Below are 18,104 nucleotides of genomic sequence, written 5' to 3' on the forward strand. Positions count from 1 at the left end.
AAAAGCTGAGCGTTTGCCTTCAGGTCTGCGCTTCATGCACAGGCTTCCCAGAAACTCACAGCACCAGCTCCTAGTCCCAGAGGAGAGTGAACAGTTTCCCTGTTACCTGCTACCCATCTCCCCACTTCCCCCTCTCATTTCTTGTTGGTGTTGTTCTGTTTTTTTAACCCAACAAAGCCCTGCTGGGTGTACACCTACATGGACTCCGGCATGGCGAGCTAGCTCTAGAGCCAGGAAAGCAAGTATTTGTGAAGAACCGTTTTCTCTGAGGGCTGTAACAGACCCCTCGGTTCTCAGGATTCACCATGGCTCGAGTCTGACGAGCAGGCATTTGAGGTGAAAGCCCATCATGTTGTTCAGGCCTTGACAGAGGGAGTCTGTCCGAGCGAATGTTTTGGGAGTCATCAGGGAAGGCCTGTCTGGCACCGATGGGTGCGGGACGGAGCCAAGCCAGCCCATCCTCTCGGACACTTTGTCCTGCGAAGCGGAAAGGGGCCTGCAGGCTGTTATCCCCTTTCAAGTCTTCGTTCTCACTGTTGTGATCCTGGAATTCCCTCGAGGAAATGCCCTTGGAAAATATTTCTGCTCGTCCCAGGTGCATGTCCTTTATTTGCCCAGGTCATCAGGCAGTAGTCAATTACTGCTCTCAAATGGACTTTTAAAAACCTTATTTGATGAGTCATAATGTATTGTATGGCCAGACTTTATTATGCAATCATATTTTTGCTTGTAAAAGTTCTATGCGCACCTGGAGGAAAATTTGGAGAATATATATGAATGTGGAACTAAAACTATTTATCAACTCCTCTTCCCCTCCAAAAAACAAACAGAAAACAACACGGCAGAAAGCGCTGGCTATGCAGAAGCCGCCTGCCCTGCTGTGGAGCCGGCAGCCCCTCTCTCCGCCTACCCTCTCCTGTTATGGGATCTTCGAGGAGACCCTGAGTCAGGACCAGTCCACAGAGACACCGAGGTTGTCAAAAAGACACCCAGGGCAAGGCTGCCACCCAGGGCAGAGCAGTTTCTTATTAACGCTCCGCCAGTTGGCCTCTTTACAGACAGCCAGAAAAGGGGGTGAACGAGTCTTGAACAAAAAGCAGCATTGTTCAGCCCTGCTTATGGGGCCGGGCTGGTCCTAATCCTCATTTCCCCGTGTAACTGGACACCTCCACCTCAGAGTTGCAGACAAAGATCAGGGCAGGCCAGACGCTCACGGTCCCTGGGAGATAAGAACCAGCATGAGAGCAAGAATAATATTTTTCAGACCAAGAGGTGGCCATGAAATGGCCTCGCCAAGAGGCAGGCTGGCAAAGGCCGTGCATGGCGATCCGGAAATGCCAGGCGGAGGCCACTCTTGCCCTCTCCGTCTGTGTGACAGTGACTAATGACCGGTCTATTTCATACTTTCTTTTCTGATCCCAGTGGGAGTGTGAGGCCAGAGCTGGGTGGGCCGAGGGAGACGGGGCACCCACTGGCTCTGGCGTCCAGCAGGCCCCCGCCCTGGGGGGCATCCGCAGCTGTTCGGTAGGCGTGGCCAAGGCAGAAATTGTGCCTTGAAAGCAGTTCCTTCAGGGACTACCATGTCTTAAGGATCATCACATCAGAAGGAATTCAGGAATTAAGAAATACCAGCATTTGGGTTGTGTTTTTCCAACCTCCTTCTCTTGCTGGAGTCTGGGAATCATTCGGCTCATTTTTGCTTTTTCACGCGATGAAGCAAGTTTCATTTCCTGCTGCATCTGCAGACGCTGGGCTACTGTGTTTGGGTTCCCAGCACCGCTGGGGATTCTCAGTTTGCAGAATCTTCCCCACTCGGGACAAATACTGGAAGCCTGACATTAGTGAGCCCAGACCATCCCTGTCCCTTGAATAGCAGGTTTTGTTCTACGTTGGAATATTCTGCCTGGGACTAAGAGCTTTCCTACCAGCTGTTGAATTCCTTCAGCAAACCACAGCCGCGGGTCCCAGCAGGCGCTCTGAGATGTGCACAGTTGGCAGTGAAGTGTTTCCTCCTGAGAGGTCGGGCTGGTGAGGGGAGCAGCCGCTCAGCATCGCCTTTGGAGGAGCCTAGAGTTCCTTTTTTTCTTTAAGGAGCTAGGAATTTGAAGCCATTAATATTAGCCCATAATCATTACAATTCATCCAGGGCTTCTCAGTTCGAAGCAAGGACTGAGGGCAGGAGCAGAGAAAGGGAATTGAAATGGCAGACACCTCACTGAGGGCCTGGGGCACACAGGGAGGGCCAGGCATGTGCTGCGAACTACTGTCCACACCTCTGTCCAAAGCACGACATGTTACGTAAATCACCCAATTTCAGAATAATCTGAGAGATTTTATTTGCCTCATCTTATAAATGAAAGGCTTAGGGATCAGCGAGGTTAGGGGACTTGCTTCTGTTCCACAGCCTGCGAGAGACACAACCAGGACTGAACCCCAGATTTGGGGGCTCCCAGATTGTTTTCCTTTCTAAGTAGGTTAAGATTACGAGCATGTGCTCATGGTGTCTCTGCTCCCCAGTGAGTGGCTGTCGGCAAATCCCTCACACCTCTCTCGGGCTGCTGTCCTAGCGCGTGTGAGGCGCCCGGTCCCAGGCCCGGCACGCAGTGAACACGTGGCAAATGTGGCCTTTGCTGCCCACGCCGGTACTGTTCCCATCGTTCTCACCACCTTCCTGTTACCGCATGAACTGAAGGAACTGAGTTTGATTTACACAGAGGAAGGACAAAGAAAGTTAAATGTGGAGTTTTTCAAAAGGAGAGGGGAGGTCTTTGGAGAAATTCTCAGCAGTCTGAGTCAGGCCTTCTGACCCGTCCCACCGGGCTTCCTTGGATGGGATCACCAGATGGAGATCGGGGAGCCTGGCTTCACCGTCCCAGAGCCGGCAGGGCTGGTCTGCACCCCCACCACCCGCGTTCTCCCAACTGGGCCCACTCTCCCCCTTCCCCGCCCCCACCCTTGGGCCTCAGGTCTCAATTTCCTTGCAAACAACAGCCCATCTGTAGCTCCAGGCTGAGATGCCAGTCCTTATACAAGCCATCTTCCCCAGCAGGTCACAAACTCCTCTGATGATTGGACCATCTCTGACATTCCAGCCAATCAGCACCGCCTGACCCTCAGCAGACTTGACCCCGGGAGCTTATATGAAGTGGAGATGGCAGCTTATAACTGTGCAGGAGAAGGCCAGACAGCCATGGTCACCTTCCGAACTGGTAAGGGTCAATCATTGCCCCCAGCTTGGGGTTCCCATGGGCCTGAGGAAATCCTGCCAGGCCCAGGTGGAAAGCCTTGCTCACCTTGCCCCACCTGGTCACCTGCCTTCCAGCTCCAGTCTCCCTGTGGTTCATATACCCAGGCCGAGTTTACACCTCTCATCAGGAGAGCCACCAGCCAGCCTCTCTGGCATCCCTTTGTCCCTCTTGCACTTAGGGGCCAGATGCAGCACCGGGACACTCAGTCTGAGCTGAGAACTAGACAAGACTTCAGTGCCCTGGGCTACTTGAGTCTCTTTGTCAGACCCTGTGGCAGAGCCTCAGGCAGAAAGGGCTCTGTGGGGAGGGAGACCTAATGCACACTCCCTTACTGACTTCAACCCATTTCTGCCCAGGACGGCGGCCCAAACCTGAAATCATGGCCAACAAGGAGCAGCAGATCCAGAGAGATGACCCCGGAGCCAGTCCCCAAAGCAGCAGCCAGCCAGACCACGGCCGCCTGTCCCGTAAGCCCCCAGAAACCCACAGGGGTGGGAGTGATGAGTGGTCGTAACTGGAACCAGGTCCACTGCCTCAGGCCTCATTGCTGAAGGTTGAATGGGCTTTTGGTTCTGTGGGGCCAGGAGTCCTTATGACATTTTCCCGGCATCTCCCCAGTTAACCACAATGAAGAACTAGACATTGGAGCTTGTCATATAAAACACTGGAGACCAATACTGGGGTTCTGACCCTGTGGGCCCAGAGACTGTGGAGTGGAGAGCAGGTGGCCCTTGGCTCCTTCATTCTCTGACCCTGCGGAGGGGTAGCTCTCAGAGGGCCACCCAGGTAACCCCAGGAAGATCAAGTGCAGACCCCAGGGGTGGGGGGCCGTGGGGAAGAACAGGCTCCCATCAGGAGGAGGCCGAGTCCACTTGCGATGCAACCATTTTCTCATTGCGTCTTCCTCCTGCTCCTTCCCTCCCTGTGTATCGTCTCCCCCAGCCCCCGAAGCTCCCGACAGGCCCACTATCTCCATGGCCTCTGAGACATCAGTGTATGTGACCTGGATTCCCCGTGGGAACGGGGGCTTCCCGATCCAGTCCTTCCGTGTGGAGTACAAGAGGCTGAAGAAAGTGGGGGACTGGATCCTAGCCACCAGCGCCATCCCTCCCTCCCGGCTCTCAGTGGAGATCACGGGCCTAGAGAAAGGTAGGGGCCTGGCCATCTACCTCCTGGCCTCGTCCCCATCCCCTGACCCCTGTGCCCACCCCCACGCTGCCCCTTGGGCACCTAGAGGGGAGTGGAAGCTTTGGAGGTTTTTCTCACTGCTCATCCTCCTCCACCTGCCGCTAGGTTCCTGTGGATGTTCTTGGTGGTGTTGCCTCAGTCCCACCAGCCCTCCTCCCCGCCTCCCTAGGAGACCCAGAGCCAGCTCCCGCGTGGCTCCTTTCTGATGAGGGCGGGGGTTCTCATGAGTCCTTTGGGGCTTTCGTTTGGGGAAGGGCTGCCCAGATGATCCCTCCAAGTCCAGGGCCTGAGAATCAGAAGGTGTTTCCCAGCTCCTGGGTTCAGCGGTGTCTCTCTCACCAGGCACCTCCTACAAGTTCCGAGTCCGGGCTCTGAACATGCTGGGGGAGAGCGAGCCCAGCGCCCCCTCCCAGCCATACATGGTGTCAGGCTACAGCGGCCGCATATACGAGAGGCCCGTGGCGGGCCCTTACATCACCTTCACTGATGCCGTCAACGAGACCACCATCATGCTCAAGTGGATGGTGAGCGGCCTGGCACAGACCGCAGTGGGGGTGGGGCTGGGCTTCGCTCTGGGAAGGAAGGAACCGCTCTTCTTCCTCAGCCCTTCTTCTCGGTACTTCCCTTCAGTGTGTCTGTCCATCTGCCATCTTCCTGGGAAGGTTCAAAGGGCACTTAACTCTTTGGGGAAATGGCAGTTTGTTTCTTGTCTCCAAAGACGGGGGGGCCTCTGGGCTAAATGAAAGGAGAGAGCCCCACAGTATTAGCAGAAACGTCCGCCAGGCCCCCCGGGGGCTGCGCGCACCTGGTGATTTCTCTGCTCTGTCCCCACAGTATATCCCAGCAAGTAACAACAACACCCCGATCCATGGCTTCTACATCTATTACCGCCCCACAGACAGTGACAATGACAGCGACTACAAGAAGGATATGGTGGAAGGTGAGAAACGCTTTCCTGTGATTTCATTTCCTTCGTTGGCAAAGGGGTCTCACTGTTGGTGAGATAGAAATACGGAACCTGGGCTGGTGTGACACGAAGCATCTGTGCCCCGTGTCACTGGCTGTTCCCTGACACACTGGGGTCATCAAGTTCAAATTGATGAATCCACACAGCTCCTTCCCCCAGTGATGGGGCAGCAGGAACGTGGGTGGGAACCCAGGACATTTTCTCCAAACTTCTGCTGCGCCCCGCCCCCACGGCACCGGCTCCAGCGCGCCGCCTGCCCGAGTCTTCCTGCCGCTGCAGGCCAAGCGAAGCAGGGGCACCTTTCCACGTGCGGCTCCCTCGCGCTCTCTTCCAGGGGATAAATACTGGCACTCGATCAGCCACCTGCAGCCAGAGACTTCCTACGACATTAAGATGCAGTGCTTTAATGAAGGAGGCGAGAGCGAGTTCAGCAACGTGATGATCTGCGAAACCAAAGGTGAGTCCCTGGGTGCTCTGCTTTCCTCTTGCGCTTTTCAGCAGTCAGGGACAGCATCGATGTTGCATGTGCCTTGCTGGGTGTCTCTACCTCAGGAAGACTCCCTATTTTCCAAGGACCCCTAAACTTTGTCATTTTAACCCTTCATCTGCATGTGCCTCGTTAAAGCATGAATGGCTGGCTACGAGGAACCTGGGAACTAACTCCTGCAGGAACTCGTGGAATGGAACCCGTTCTTAGGTTGGAAACTTTCTATAGACACCTTATTACTGTAACAGTTGATGCTTGCAGTCATTGTTTTACCTAATTTGACTACAAACCTGTGAGACGGGAAAGGAAACTACGTGCTTGTCCAATGTTGTGCCGCCAGTTGGCAGTAGGGCGCACTGCAGGCCAAGTTCGTCTGACTACAAGCCCAGACTTTTCTGCATTAAAACATGTAAACATATTCGCATAATAACTTGTTAATATTTTCACATTGGCCAAGTGGATAGATATTATCTCCATGTTGCAATTACTCAAAGTATATAAAATAGGTGTATTGCAAAGAACAAAATCAGGAGAACATCAAAGAATAGGAATAGAGAGAAGAACACAACCCCTCTTGCGGCCACTGGCCACGTTCTTTCTCCAGCTCTGCACTGCTTTCCACCAGCATTCGATAAACGGGAGCGCCTGCTGTGGGCTCTTCCTGCCTCTCCTCTCACACACGGTAAAGTGAGGGGCAGGGACATCCACAGCTAAGAATCCTGTATCAGGGGACCCCCAGAGTGCCCAGGGCGAAGAACAGAGACTTCACAAAAGGTTCACACTGGTCGTCTGGAAGGACTGACTCTCCAGTGGCACCAAGGAGGGAGTGGCCTGGGAGACTAGACACACCTGCGGGGAACTCCAGACGGCTCAAGTTTATGGCGCCTGGAAGGAGGACGAGAGCAGAACGCTCAGGGGAGAGGCCAGGGAAGTTGGTGGGCCCTGGGTCATCACAGGCCCTGTCGGCTGTGACGTGGAGGGTCACTGTTGGATTTGTTTGTTGACAAGGGTCACGGGTGACTCTGCAGTCACGGCCTGAGGGAAGAGAACAGGGTGTGAAGTGAAGGCAAAGAGAGGGGACAGGTCTGGGTCTCCTTTCGAGGAAGCGGGCACAGGGCCAGGGACTGACAGCATGTCCCGGCTGGGAGAGGGGCAAGGAGCTCAGAGTAAGCCTTGGGGCTTCTAGATTAAAGGAACACACAGGTAACGTTGCTGTTTGTTGAAATGGGGAAGACTGGGGGAGAACCATATCCTTCCAGAAAGGAACAAGGCGAAACCCCTTGGAGACTTACTGAGTCCGAGTGTCCTGAGACAGTGAAAGGCAAGTGTCCCCTAAGAGAAGCCAGCTCATCTCCGGGCTGGGGGTGGGCTGTGGGCGTGGGGACATAGCAGTCATCAGGCGGAAATCATGGGGAGAGATGAGGGTATGGAGTGTCTACCGAGAGGGACAGGAAGACCTCTCAGCACCTGAGGAGAAGAAAGGGTGGGAAAAGAGAAATGTTAGAAGCAGCAGTCAGAGAGGCCAGGGGATGCCTGCTGTATCAGAAAGTCAGGTGGAAGATGGCTGTGAAGAGGAGTTAACACATAACACAGTCGGACACACCCTGATAACGGCAAAACCCCACGAGGAGTCTGCCTCTTCACCCATCACCTTTGAATTAGTGTTTCACAATTGCCACCTGTCCCGGGAGTCCCACCCAATACACCTGTCTTCCAGCTGTGTGACTTGGGCTCGTGCCCAGTATTTCACATCTGTTAATCTGTCCATGCATCTTTAAAATATTTTCTTCCTAAAGGTTACCAGCTCTTCTTTCAGAAAATCCCCACAACGTTTCTGCCCACAAGACCCCGTCTGACTCTGGTGCTTGGCTCACGAATAGCTGAGATTGTATCTTGAAATATAAGGTTCAATCCTCTGAGTAATACAAAATTTCACCCACCTAACAAAGGGTTTTGAGGCCCTATTTTGTGAGTTTGACCCTGTTTCCTACACCCATGGAATCGGGATATTTTTTATTTGTCGTGAAAGAAATGCCAAAGGCATAGATGCTGATGTGAGTTGTGCTCACAATTGCAGCTCGGAAGTCTGGCCAGCCTGGTGGACTCCCACCCCCGACTCTGGCCCCACCTCAGCCGCCACCCCTGGAGACCCTGGAGCGGCCAGTGGGCACGGGGGCCATGGTGGCACGCTCCAGCGACCTGCCCTACCTGATTGTCGGGGTCGTCCTGGGATCTGTCGTCCTCATCATCGTCGCCTTCATCCCCTTCTGCTTGTGGAGGGCCTGGTCTAAGCAAAGTGAGTGAGAGACCCTGCTCCACACCAGGTGGAAGGAGCCTGGCGGTGGGGGAGGCCCCCGGCCCTCCTAGACGGCCTCTCCCCAGGGCAGGGTCAGGGGTTCCCCACTTCCCACTCGCTGGAGCTCAAGCCCCTCAGTCCCCCAGAGGGCTTGGAGAGAATCAGAGAAGACCCCGAGCTCACGGGCCTTGGCAGGCGGAGGAGTGTGAAGGCATGGGAGTTTGTCCTCTTCAAGGCTCCGGCGCTCAGGACTTAGCTGGGTCCTGCTCCCAGGTCCTGCTCCTTTAGCGTCCGAAGCTGCTGCTCTGACTGTACTTACCTGCCTCTTTCCTCCAAACACTTTCGGCCTCTTACCCTGAGTCACCCTGCCTGCTAGCCACTAATTTCTGCTTCAGATGGCAACACGCCTCGTCAACGTGCCTCACCTACATATTGCTCCTTCTCTTTGCTCACCAGCAACTTCCCCTACACCCTTGTCACTGTACCTCCTTGCACTCATCCCCACTAAGAAAATCAATGAAGTTAGGATGTCGGGGAAAAATGGGTGACAGGAAGAATATTCTGAGAGTATTCCCATCCCTAGGCAGGTGCCAACCCAACTCCCTGCCTACCTCATGTGAGCCCGTGGTCTGGAGTTTTCTGAGATTCAGGCAGGACGTGTTCACGCTGCCCAGGTCTCCTTGGCCTAAGCAGATGTCTGTCCTCCCGTCCTTCCAGAACACACAGCAGACCTGGGTTTTCCTCGAAGCGTGCTTCTGCCCCCCTCCTGCCAATACACTATGGTGCCACTGGGAGGGCCTCCAGGCCGCCGCGCCGGTGGGCAGCCCTGCCTCGGTGGTGCCAATGGACAGGCCTGTGCCAATGGGGTACATGTGAACGGGGGCTTCCCTGCCACTGCCACGGGCTACCCTGGCGTGAAACCGCTGCAGCCCTGCTCTCCAGAGCACCAGCAGGTAACGGGGTCCTGGGTGCGGGGGCAGGCAAACACGAAACCCCACGGCGGGAGGGTGGGGCTGCTGGCGAGGCTTTCTCTAGTCAGAAACAGCTCCTCTGGTTAAAGGACGAGGGGGAAAGTTTCCTGGACCCCCTCACATGACCTTCTCTGTATTGCTTCTTTCGAGCAGCAGGACGACACCAACGGCCTCCCGAGACACACCATTCCTGGCAGTGGATACGACATCCACAGTCACCGGATTCCTAGGTAACCAGGCCCCTCCCTGTCCCTGCCTTCCACTCTCAAGTCCCAGAGCTCACTCACTTCCTCTGCAGGCTCCCAATTTCCGTGTCAGCCACTGAGAGGTGGGGACCAGCACTTCACTCAGGGGACCCCACACCTGACAGCCCGCTCCCCTGGGCTCTTGTCCAATGGGCGGTTGCTGGGTTTGCCCTTACGATGCCCTTTCTGCTCCGGACTATGGGTTGGCCTCTCGGAATCCTCCCCTCACGTGGCAGGCCAGAGCAGCCTCACACTGCTGGCTTTGCCCAGAGGGCTCTGGGCACCCAGCTCCACATCCTCTCACACACTAGGGCTGGTATGGAACACAGTGGGACAGACCAGAACTACCCATGGAGATGGGCTCTTGACGTTCAGCGGGGAGCAGCCCCTGCCGTCTGCCCTCAGACAGGGAAGCAGGTGGGGATGTGGGCCCCCTCTGCCCACACTTCACCTCCCGTTTGGCCTCTTGCATGCAGGGGAAGCAAAGCTAAGCCAGAAGAGGTCTCTTTCTTATACACACTGCCTGACGACTCAACTCACCAGCTGCTCCAGACCCACCAGGACCACCACCACCTCCAGGAAGAGCCTGCTTCAGCCAGCCAGTCCGGGAGGAGGAGTGTTCCCCAGAATCCTGCGCTGGAAGCAACATGGGACCCTCTTTTTCACCCAGGTCCGTGCCAGGGGCAGGGCAGGAAATTAAACTGGCTGGAGATAACACAAGGTGCCCACCCCAACCCAGGAGTGACTCGGAGGGAGGGGAGATAAGTCAGTGAAGGTGGTGCTTGGTAAGGAGGTTCCCACCGCTTGTACCTGGGGGAGGCCCTCCTCCCCGCCTGAAAGCGTAGTAGGATGTGCGGGGGCATACCAGTGGGGTCCTTCTCCAACATGGCAAGCTGTGTCCTCAAAGGCTAAGGAAAAGGACGCTTTCCAAGTTCAGAGAAAAGCCCTTTGGTCTCTGATTTCAAGGCCAGTCACAAATTCCTACTGCCACTCACCATAAGAGGTACTCTCTAATCACTCCAAAATGCCTTGCTTCATTGGGTCTTGTCTCTTAATTAAGAACTGAGGTTGCATCAATGAGTAAGGAGCCAAGTTCTTGCAAAGTATCATCGAAACTGCCTGTGCTTCTGTAGCCGTTTTCCCCCAAGGGGCTCAGTGTGCACCAGCCCCATCCCACTGTCTTCCTTGTGCCAGTGTCTGGAGGATCAGTGTGGGTTCTTGGTTGGGTGCAGGATGGTGCAGGGGCTTGGATGACGTTCCCACTGGCAGACCCTCAGCCCCACATCCGGGAGATGAAATTCACCTCCTAGAGCCTGACCAGCGTCACGGAAGCTGGACTCCGTCCCCTGGGGAGATGAACTGCGGGTGGGGCTGCCGTGACCGGAAATCACATCCGAGGGTGGACCAGCAGCCCAAACCTGGACAGAGCAGGGCTTTCTTCCACACGTTAGGGGCTAAGCTGACCTCCCCTGCGCCAGGGTACGGGTCAGGTTCTTGAGAGTGTCTGTGGTCCCACCACTGACAGGTGTGGATGGCCGCCCAGGCCTGTGAGAGGCCTCAGAAGGAGTGGAGGTGGCCTCGTCGTGGCTGCAGGTGCCACCCTCTCCTTCAGGATCAAGGAGATCCCGGCACAGAGATGGGCCTCTGGGCCTTGTTTCCCGGTCAGTTTCCTGGATTTTAATGTTTCCCACTTTTCTCTTCCCTCAGGGCCCCCGTGCTGCTTGGGCCTGGTACCGGTTGAAGAGGTGGACAGCCCTGAATCTTGCCAAATGGGGGGAGGAGAGTGGTGTCCCCAGCACCCCACAGGGACCTACACGGGACCGGAGCTTGGGAGACAGCTCCCCCCCAGCCCACCGGTGCACCTGACTTTTGAAACACCACCCCCCACAATTTAGGCTGAAGCCAAGATTTCAGAAAGACTATTATGGTTTTTTAAGACAGAGAAAATCGGTATTTATTTTTCTATAATAGCCATATTTATATATTTATGCACTTGTAAATAAATGTACATGTTTTTATAGTTCTGGAAAGACACAGGGGATCCTCCCCGTGGAGGTCTAAGCCACGACATAACAGGAGTGAACCCGGACAGAGGCGCACAGACTGGCTAGGACCCAGACTGAGGGGGCCGCAAGCGGCCGCGAAGGGAAGACTCCCGGGCACCGTGTGCGTGCCGGCCCCGGGGTAAAGCAGAGGCCGTGGTGTCAGAGCCAGAGACACCTGTGAAGACGGCCGGATCCCGTGCGGCGGCGGGAAGCAGTTTCGGGAGATGCCCGTGAGAACAGACGCAGACGTGTACAGGACTATAAGCATTAACAACCCTTCCAGAATCAATAATCTGTGGCAACATAGCTCTGTAAAAACAAACACTGTAACTTCTAAATAAATGTTTAGTCTTCCCTGTAACGTTCAGCTTAGTCGAGTGTGAGTCAGCATTCCCCTTAGACCTTAGGAGTCCGACTTGGAGTAGCTGAAGAAAATACCCACTTGTGACGTCTTCAGATCAGGAGATGAGAGCGGGAAAAGATAGCAGATGTTACTAATTTTTTGTCTTTGTAAGTACTGAATGTCGGCTGTGCTTTTATTAACACGGGATTCATTAGTCATTGTCCAGCCCAAGAGGGAGACGGTGTATGGCAGGCAAGGAGGGCCAGACCCTCAGGTCCCCTGCTGACTAGACTGAAGTTCAGACTGTTCATATGAAAGGAATGGAACTAGTCATTTCTTTATAGGGTGGGGTGTGTGCTGAAGACCAGGTATTTTCTCCAGTTAGTTAAGTGTTACGCTACACATGAATATGTGGTGCCCGATAAAATTCACTTTCCTTCCTTCTAAAGATACATCAGCATTGCCAAAGGAGTCGACGCCCTGGTTTCAAATCAACGCTTACTGCATACTGTCCAACACAGCACCACCCTTTATACCTGGAACTAGATGGACGCTGAAGCTTGCAATGTATCCCTCAATTTCAGTACAGTTACCTACGAAATGCCACTTGGGAGGCGTCATGCCAGAGCCTGGCTTCTCATGTCTCCGATTTAACAGGATTCTAGGAAGGCCCAAGGCCTGGTGGTCTAGGACAAGTGCCCCCTCTGCTGGCCAGAAGAAATAGTGCCAGCTGGTGGATTGTTGAATCCTTTTTCCATCCAAGAATAAATTAGAAAAACTCAAGATGTATAATATGATATTCAGAAAAGCTGTATTTGAAAAATATTTTAAGAAATAAAATGAAGGGTTATAAGTAACATGGAAATGATAAGAAAGGAGCAGTGGAGCAGGTAAAAGAAGTAAGATGTGACTTCAGACACCTGGCTGAGGGCCGTCGCTTCCCGGGGAGGGACAGGGCCATTCCTCTCAGTCTCTGTTTAGCTAATGCCCGCGGCCCTCAGGTCTGGACTGTACCCCACCTTCTGGCCCACCGCCTTTAAATAACAGCAAAGACATGACCTGGATAATGCTCTTTATGATAGTTTTTCTTGCCAACGGGAAATTTAGATAACCAAAAAATAAACCCACAAATTTTCTAAAATGGGACGTATTAAAGATGCAGTTTGAGACACAGCCTTCTGAGACCTCACATTCACTCCGGTTAGTTCCAAACAAATCTAAAGTGGCTGAGTTCAACAACAGGGCACCACATGACTAGATCTGGTTTTAGACTTTTAGATACGTTAGTTCACTTTAAAATAATGGGATTGTTGCAGGAGACAAATCAACGTCTGTTGAATTTTATGTCAGAAATTTGGATGGATTTGAGGGGGATAATGCAAACTTAGAAGGCCCAGGGCTTCATCGGTTCTCTCGGGGAGACTGAATAGGTGGGAGGATTAGGGCATCTTTCTTACGCAGAAGAGCAATCTCTTTCTTTAAGGCCAGAATCCTTTCTGCCTGGAATTGGATCAACTCGGTGACCTTCTCTCTCGCCAGGATATCTGCTTTCCGAGGGCCCTGGAAGGCATTGCCCTGTCGAAAGAAAACACCCCCTACTTTAAGCACCATTTGGGTTGTGAAAATTTCTCTGTCCTTGAATCGGTTAGGAGTGCCTGCCATTTAAAACAGCCATTTGTTGCTCTTTTAGTCTAAGAGGCTTGCGTTCTTCCACTGGAATCTCACCTTTAGAAATGTGCCCCTTGGGCTAAAAAACAACTCTTAAAATGCAAATACCTTTTAGATGGGTAACTCTATTAAGCTACCACTCATACCTTCGAGGGCTCATCACTGGAATCATGAAAGGCAAGTTACCCCCCTTTTTCTATACAGCCCATACTCATATTTGTTTTCCAAAAAGGAAATCCTTATTGGGAAATTTCCTTATCTGATTTCTCCCCTGTCCAGCCAGCTCCTGCTCATGCTTCCGACGTCACTTTCAGGGAGGCCTTCTTTGCCCCGTGGACTGGGATTGCTTGCTGTGTGTTCTATCACAGGAGCCATCCTGTGTCATTGTAATCCTCAGACTGAAGCACTTGAGATTTATAACATTTGACCACTTTTTAACTTAAATGAAGTAGCGACTTGTTATGGGTCAACCTACAACTTTGGTATCTTTCTTGTGACATTCCGTGCCTCTCAGAGAGAAGGCCCAGTGCTCCCGGACCTCAGCATGTGGCCAGCACTCGGCCTAGAGCCCGTCGGCCTCAGGAGATGCTCCGTATACGCCGCCTGCTTGCTAGAGGAAGGAGCATACCACGTAGACCCTCTCTGCTCTCTGCCAGGTGCTTTACCCCTGCTGACTCATTTCACCCACACGACAACTCTGTGAGCTAGATGGTGCTCTTCCAGTTTAAAGCTATGGGGACTGAGACTGAGAGATGCTTGGCCTGGCCCAAGTGACTATCCTATTAAGGACTGGAAGCCGGTTACTGATGCCGGAAGTCCATGACGTGTCCATTACCCTCACTTCCTATGGCAGAACTAAATAGTAAGAGGTTAGTTACCCGATCGCTTCTCCCTTGCCTGCTTTCACTGTACAGGCTGTGGAAGCGAAACACCAACGTTACCCGTTTCCGTTCCAGCTGGGGGTGGCTAAGTGAACGTTAGCAGAAAACTGCCTCTTTCCTATGAAAGGCACTAAAGAGGCTGGAATATGGATGTGAAACAGGGAGCTGAGGCAGCCGTCTTGTGACTCTGACCCACTCAGGTCAAATTAAATAAGCAGATATTGGAGATGGATGTATGACACTAAATTCAGGTAGTATATTAGTATTATTTATACCTAAATAACCTTATCTCTCCAGGGCCAAGGCAAAACCCAAAGACTAGCACTTATTTAAGTTCATGGCACCCAAGAGGCTTACAGTGAAGGTTGTCCCTCAGGCTCACGGTAACGTGGCCAGATTCAATTCCATGGTCTCAGAGACCCAGGTGGGGTGAGAAGCAGTCTAAAAGCAGGTTTGTTAAATGCCAGCACTTACTATTCCTGTGAATAGCTGCTTGTACAGAAGTCCCCCAGTTCGACAAAGGCTCTGAAGAAGAGAAGCATACCTGCTGGTTCTGTAGTGTGTTCAACCGAGAATCGAGTGTCTTCTTTTCCATACACAAGTCGTTCATCTGGTGAAGCTTTTTGGTGTGTTCTTTCGTCTTCATCATCAGTTCCCATCGCACTTGGGCAATCTTTTCCTACCAGCACCAGAAGGTACAAAAATGAATTAAGGTACATGAGAGGAGATAGAGAAGTACCCAGATTTGATCAAAACCACCGGGCAAAGGAAGTAATAGGCGTATAGAAATATATAATAAGAAGCAGTTGCGTTGGGTCTGGTTTGACTAGAGAAAAGACAAGAAGAATGTAAGTGTGGTCAAGGATAAGAGCAGGTGGAGATAAGGGAGACTGGGACATCACTCCGCTGTCAAGGAAGGAAGTGAGCACGCAGACTGGGGGCCTATAGGGACCAGTCCCATTGTCACAAATGCCTGTGAGCATAGGTAATTTACTTCTTCACAGTGCAGTGACAAATCTTGAGTGACAAATGATAAGACAAGACAGCACTGGGAACCTCCCCGCCTTCCCTATCTACTGATGAAATGACATTGGAAACTGGAGAAGTCATAATGATTTGCAGGCTTATCAAACGTTTGTAAAAGCACCTGTGTTTGAATCAGGCTATAACTAGGCACTACCTCATCTCACACGAGCAATGTTAGCCATTAAATTCCACACGAGCAGTTAGCCACATCTCACACGAGCAGTTCCACGAGCAATGTTAGCCATTAAATTCTTCTAAGACCTTACCAGCTCAATAGTCCACACCTTGCTATAAAATTTATTACTCAGAGATGTGTTCTGATTTCCAGATTATAACAGCATGTGAAAGCTGTATAGAACAATACAGTTCGGATCCTCAGAGTACAGCAGTTCCATCTCTAACCCTGTTAGAGCTCTGAGACCTCCTCTGCAATCTTTCACGCCATTTCACCATCACACCGACATGCATCCCAGACCCCAAGCCCCAGGGCTGGCACGTTCAATCCAAGACAGACTAGTCCCTCCAACTAAGTGAATGGTAAGGAGGCTGAGATAGGCTTAAGATCAGATCACAGTGGAGGGGTGGGTTCAAGAGTGCGGCTCACAGACTCGGACCCTTCTCCGGGTGCACAGATGCTTTGTGGGAACCACACACAGGATTGCACAAGTTCCCCAGGATTTCTTGCCTCCGCTCAGTGGGTCACGTGCCCTCTCATCCGTACCTCCCACTTCTTCATTTCCTTTGCATTCAAAAGCTCCTTTCGAAGTTTTTTGATCTTCAGTTCTTCAAGTGTTACATTCACAGAAAGTGTCTGAAGAGCTGCTAGGTCTATCACACGGCCAAACTTGCTCATCATGAGTTCACGGACTGTTCCTTCCATTTCTAAAAGAAGACAGTCACTCTCAGATTGTTCAATGGCTCTGTTGCTGTTGAACGAGCAATGCCAATGACAGGAGCCCTCTAAGGAAGGGCTTTTGTAAGAAGGCGGGGAAAAAGTTTATGCTACCAGTTGGTTTTTCCTCTCTGACTTTTCGGCTGCTACTTTCTTCACTTAAAATGCCCATTTCTGTAGTATCTTTTTACCTACTTCAAAACCTTGTGAAAAACAAACTCATCTTCCCCACCTGGCGTACACATCCTGCTCTGCCCCCTCCTCAGACTGTTAATGGGCTCCAACTAGATTAGAAACTCTTACATTTTGAAATATTTTTGTATTGATCTCTAGAGCATCAGCGTTAACAATAGTGCAGGCATTTAACAAAAGTTTGGGGGGGGTTGAAGATTTTATTTATTTATCTTTAGAGGGGAAGGGAAGGAGAGAGAGAGAGAAATATCAATGTATGGTTGCCTCTCGTGCGCCCCCTGCTGGGAACTGGCCTGCAACCCAGGCATGTGCCCTGACTGGGAATCGAACCACAGTTGTTTGGTTTGCAGGCCCGCACTCAATGCACTGAGCTACACCAGCCAGGGATAACACAAGTTTTCCTCTTACTCCAAGTAAACATTGTAAGTTTTTGTGGTGTCTCTCGAGGCCCTACCCTTCCTTGCCATGTTACCTCTCCTATTCCTTTCTCATAGTCTCTTCATTTTTGCCCATACACGCTGGACTCCTTTTTTTGCATTTCAGATATTCCGGGATCATCCCCATTTCAGTTCCCACTGTCTGGGATGCTGTTTCCCAAACAGCCCCACAGCTCACTCTGTCCAGCCACAACTTGCTTGTTCTGAAAGCAAGTTGTGAGAACTGTGAAAGACTCATTTCCAATACCCCCAATTCTGAAGGTGGAACGAACAGCGGGGCCTTGTCCTCCAACCAAGAAGAGCCACATCTCATCAGGAAGTCACCTTTCCAGGGGGCCCTTTCCACCCTCCTACGGGCCTCAGCCCGACTTTCCCAGTCCTATTTGATGATGGTTTTTAACAATTATCTCCAACTAACAAGCAGCATATTTTACTTTTATTTATCATGAGAATGCTGGAACACCTGGACAAAATTCCGTTTGTGGGATCTGAGCACCTCAAGAAAATGTAATCTTGTGACAAGACTTCCCCAGTCACAGACTATCTTCAAGTGAAGTCTGAAGGCCCTACAGTATAACATGGTACAATATTTATAGAGAAAAAATTCTGTTCAGGTAACATTGTTATGGCTGAACTGTCACAGTATGAATGGCTAGGCTACCAGTTTGCACCAACCAGGAAGGGGTTATTAACTTCTGTTCTGCATGAGTAGCATACATAATATTCTGTGTATGAGACAGCCATTGACTTGTGTAATGCAGTGGCTGTGACAATCAATGATGCAAATAAAACAGTGAAACTATTTGCACATCGGTGGCAAATAAGAGGCTGGAATAGCCTATGGCTGTCTCTCTGCCTTTCTTGGAAAGAATCTTCACTTCCTTCCAGCCACCCCACAGGAGGGGCTCGCCTGTCCACGGCAGTGTAGCAGGACGTGTACTCGGGTCTGTGCCACACCCCCGGGGGAGCCAGCCTAATGCCTTCTCCAGGCTCCATTAAACCTGCTAGTTTTTCTTGGGGACATCGAGGCTTCTGGAACCCTCAGCAGCCCCCTTCCCCATGGCTGTGAGCTGTGTCTTCCTGGGAATGGAGTGAACTTACCCCTGCCCATGCCCATGTTTTAGACTCTCCTCTTCTTCCCCATTGGGTCTAGGGATAGAGGAGGGCAACCGCCAAGGTAAGTACAGTGTTTTTCGCCACTGTTCGGCCTTTTTTCTC

At 52.0% G+C, this 18,104-nt stretch overlaps 2 protein-coding genes across 5 annotated transcripts in view; one reads left to right on the forward strand and one right to left on the reverse strand.

Annotated features, from left to right (window-relative positions):
- BOC (BOC cell adhesion associated, oncogene regulated) overlaps positions 1 to 12,555 on the forward strand; it is a 73,508-nt gene extending 60,953 nt beyond the window's left edge. For 2 of the 4 annotated variants that reach the window (XM_037057381.1, XM_037057380.1), the window contains exons 10-20: positions 3,050 to 3,209; positions 3,605 to 3,715; positions 4,191 to 4,397; positions 4,779 to 4,960; positions 5,271 to 5,376; positions 5,738 to 5,860; positions 7,968 to 8,186; positions 8,904 to 9,139; positions 9,308 to 9,387; positions 9,879 to 10,072; positions 11,110 to 11,808. In XM_037057381.1, coding sequence (XP_036913276.1) covers positions 3,050 to 3,209; positions 3,605 to 3,715; positions 4,191 to 4,397; positions 4,779 to 4,960; positions 5,271 to 5,376; positions 5,738 to 5,860; positions 7,968 to 8,186; positions 8,904 to 9,139; positions 9,308 to 9,387; positions 9,879 to 10,072; positions 11,110 to 11,297 — 1,806 coding nt within the window. In that variant the 3' untranslated portion in view covers positions 11,298 to 11,808. Of the gene's footprint in view, positions 1 to 3,046; positions 3,210 to 3,604; positions 3,716 to 4,190; positions 4,398 to 4,778; positions 4,961 to 5,270; positions 5,377 to 5,737; positions 5,861 to 7,967; positions 8,187 to 8,903; positions 9,140 to 9,307; positions 9,388 to 9,878; positions 10,073 to 11,109 lie in introns of all 4 variants that reach the window. The other 2 variants (XM_037057383.1, XM_037057379.1) reach the window with 2 other exon arrangements.
- CFAP44 (cilia and flagella associated protein 44) overlaps positions 11,959 to 18,104 on the reverse strand; it is a 123,110-nt gene continuing 116,964 nt past the window's right edge. The window contains exons 33-35 of the mRNA XM_037057378.1: positions 16,087 to 16,247; positions 14,884 to 15,018; positions 11,959 to 13,365 (exon numbers count right to left, since the gene is read on the reverse strand). Coding sequence (XP_036913273.1) covers positions 13,192 to 13,365; positions 14,884 to 15,018; positions 16,087 to 16,247 — 470 coding nt within the window. The 3' untranslated portion in view covers positions 11,959 to 13,191. The remainder of the gene's footprint in view (positions 13,366 to 14,883; positions 15,019 to 16,086; positions 16,248 to 18,104) is intronic.

Source organism: Sturnira hondurensis, unplaced genomic scaffold (assembly GCF_014824575.4).
Source record: "Sturnira hondurensis isolate 20B ecotype Veracruz unplaced genomic scaffold, ASM1482457v3 Scaffold0009719, whole genome shotgun sequence".
Classification (NCBI taxonomy): domain Eukaryota; kingdom Metazoa; phylum Chordata; class Mammalia; order Chiroptera; family Phyllostomidae; genus Sturnira; species Sturnira hondurensis.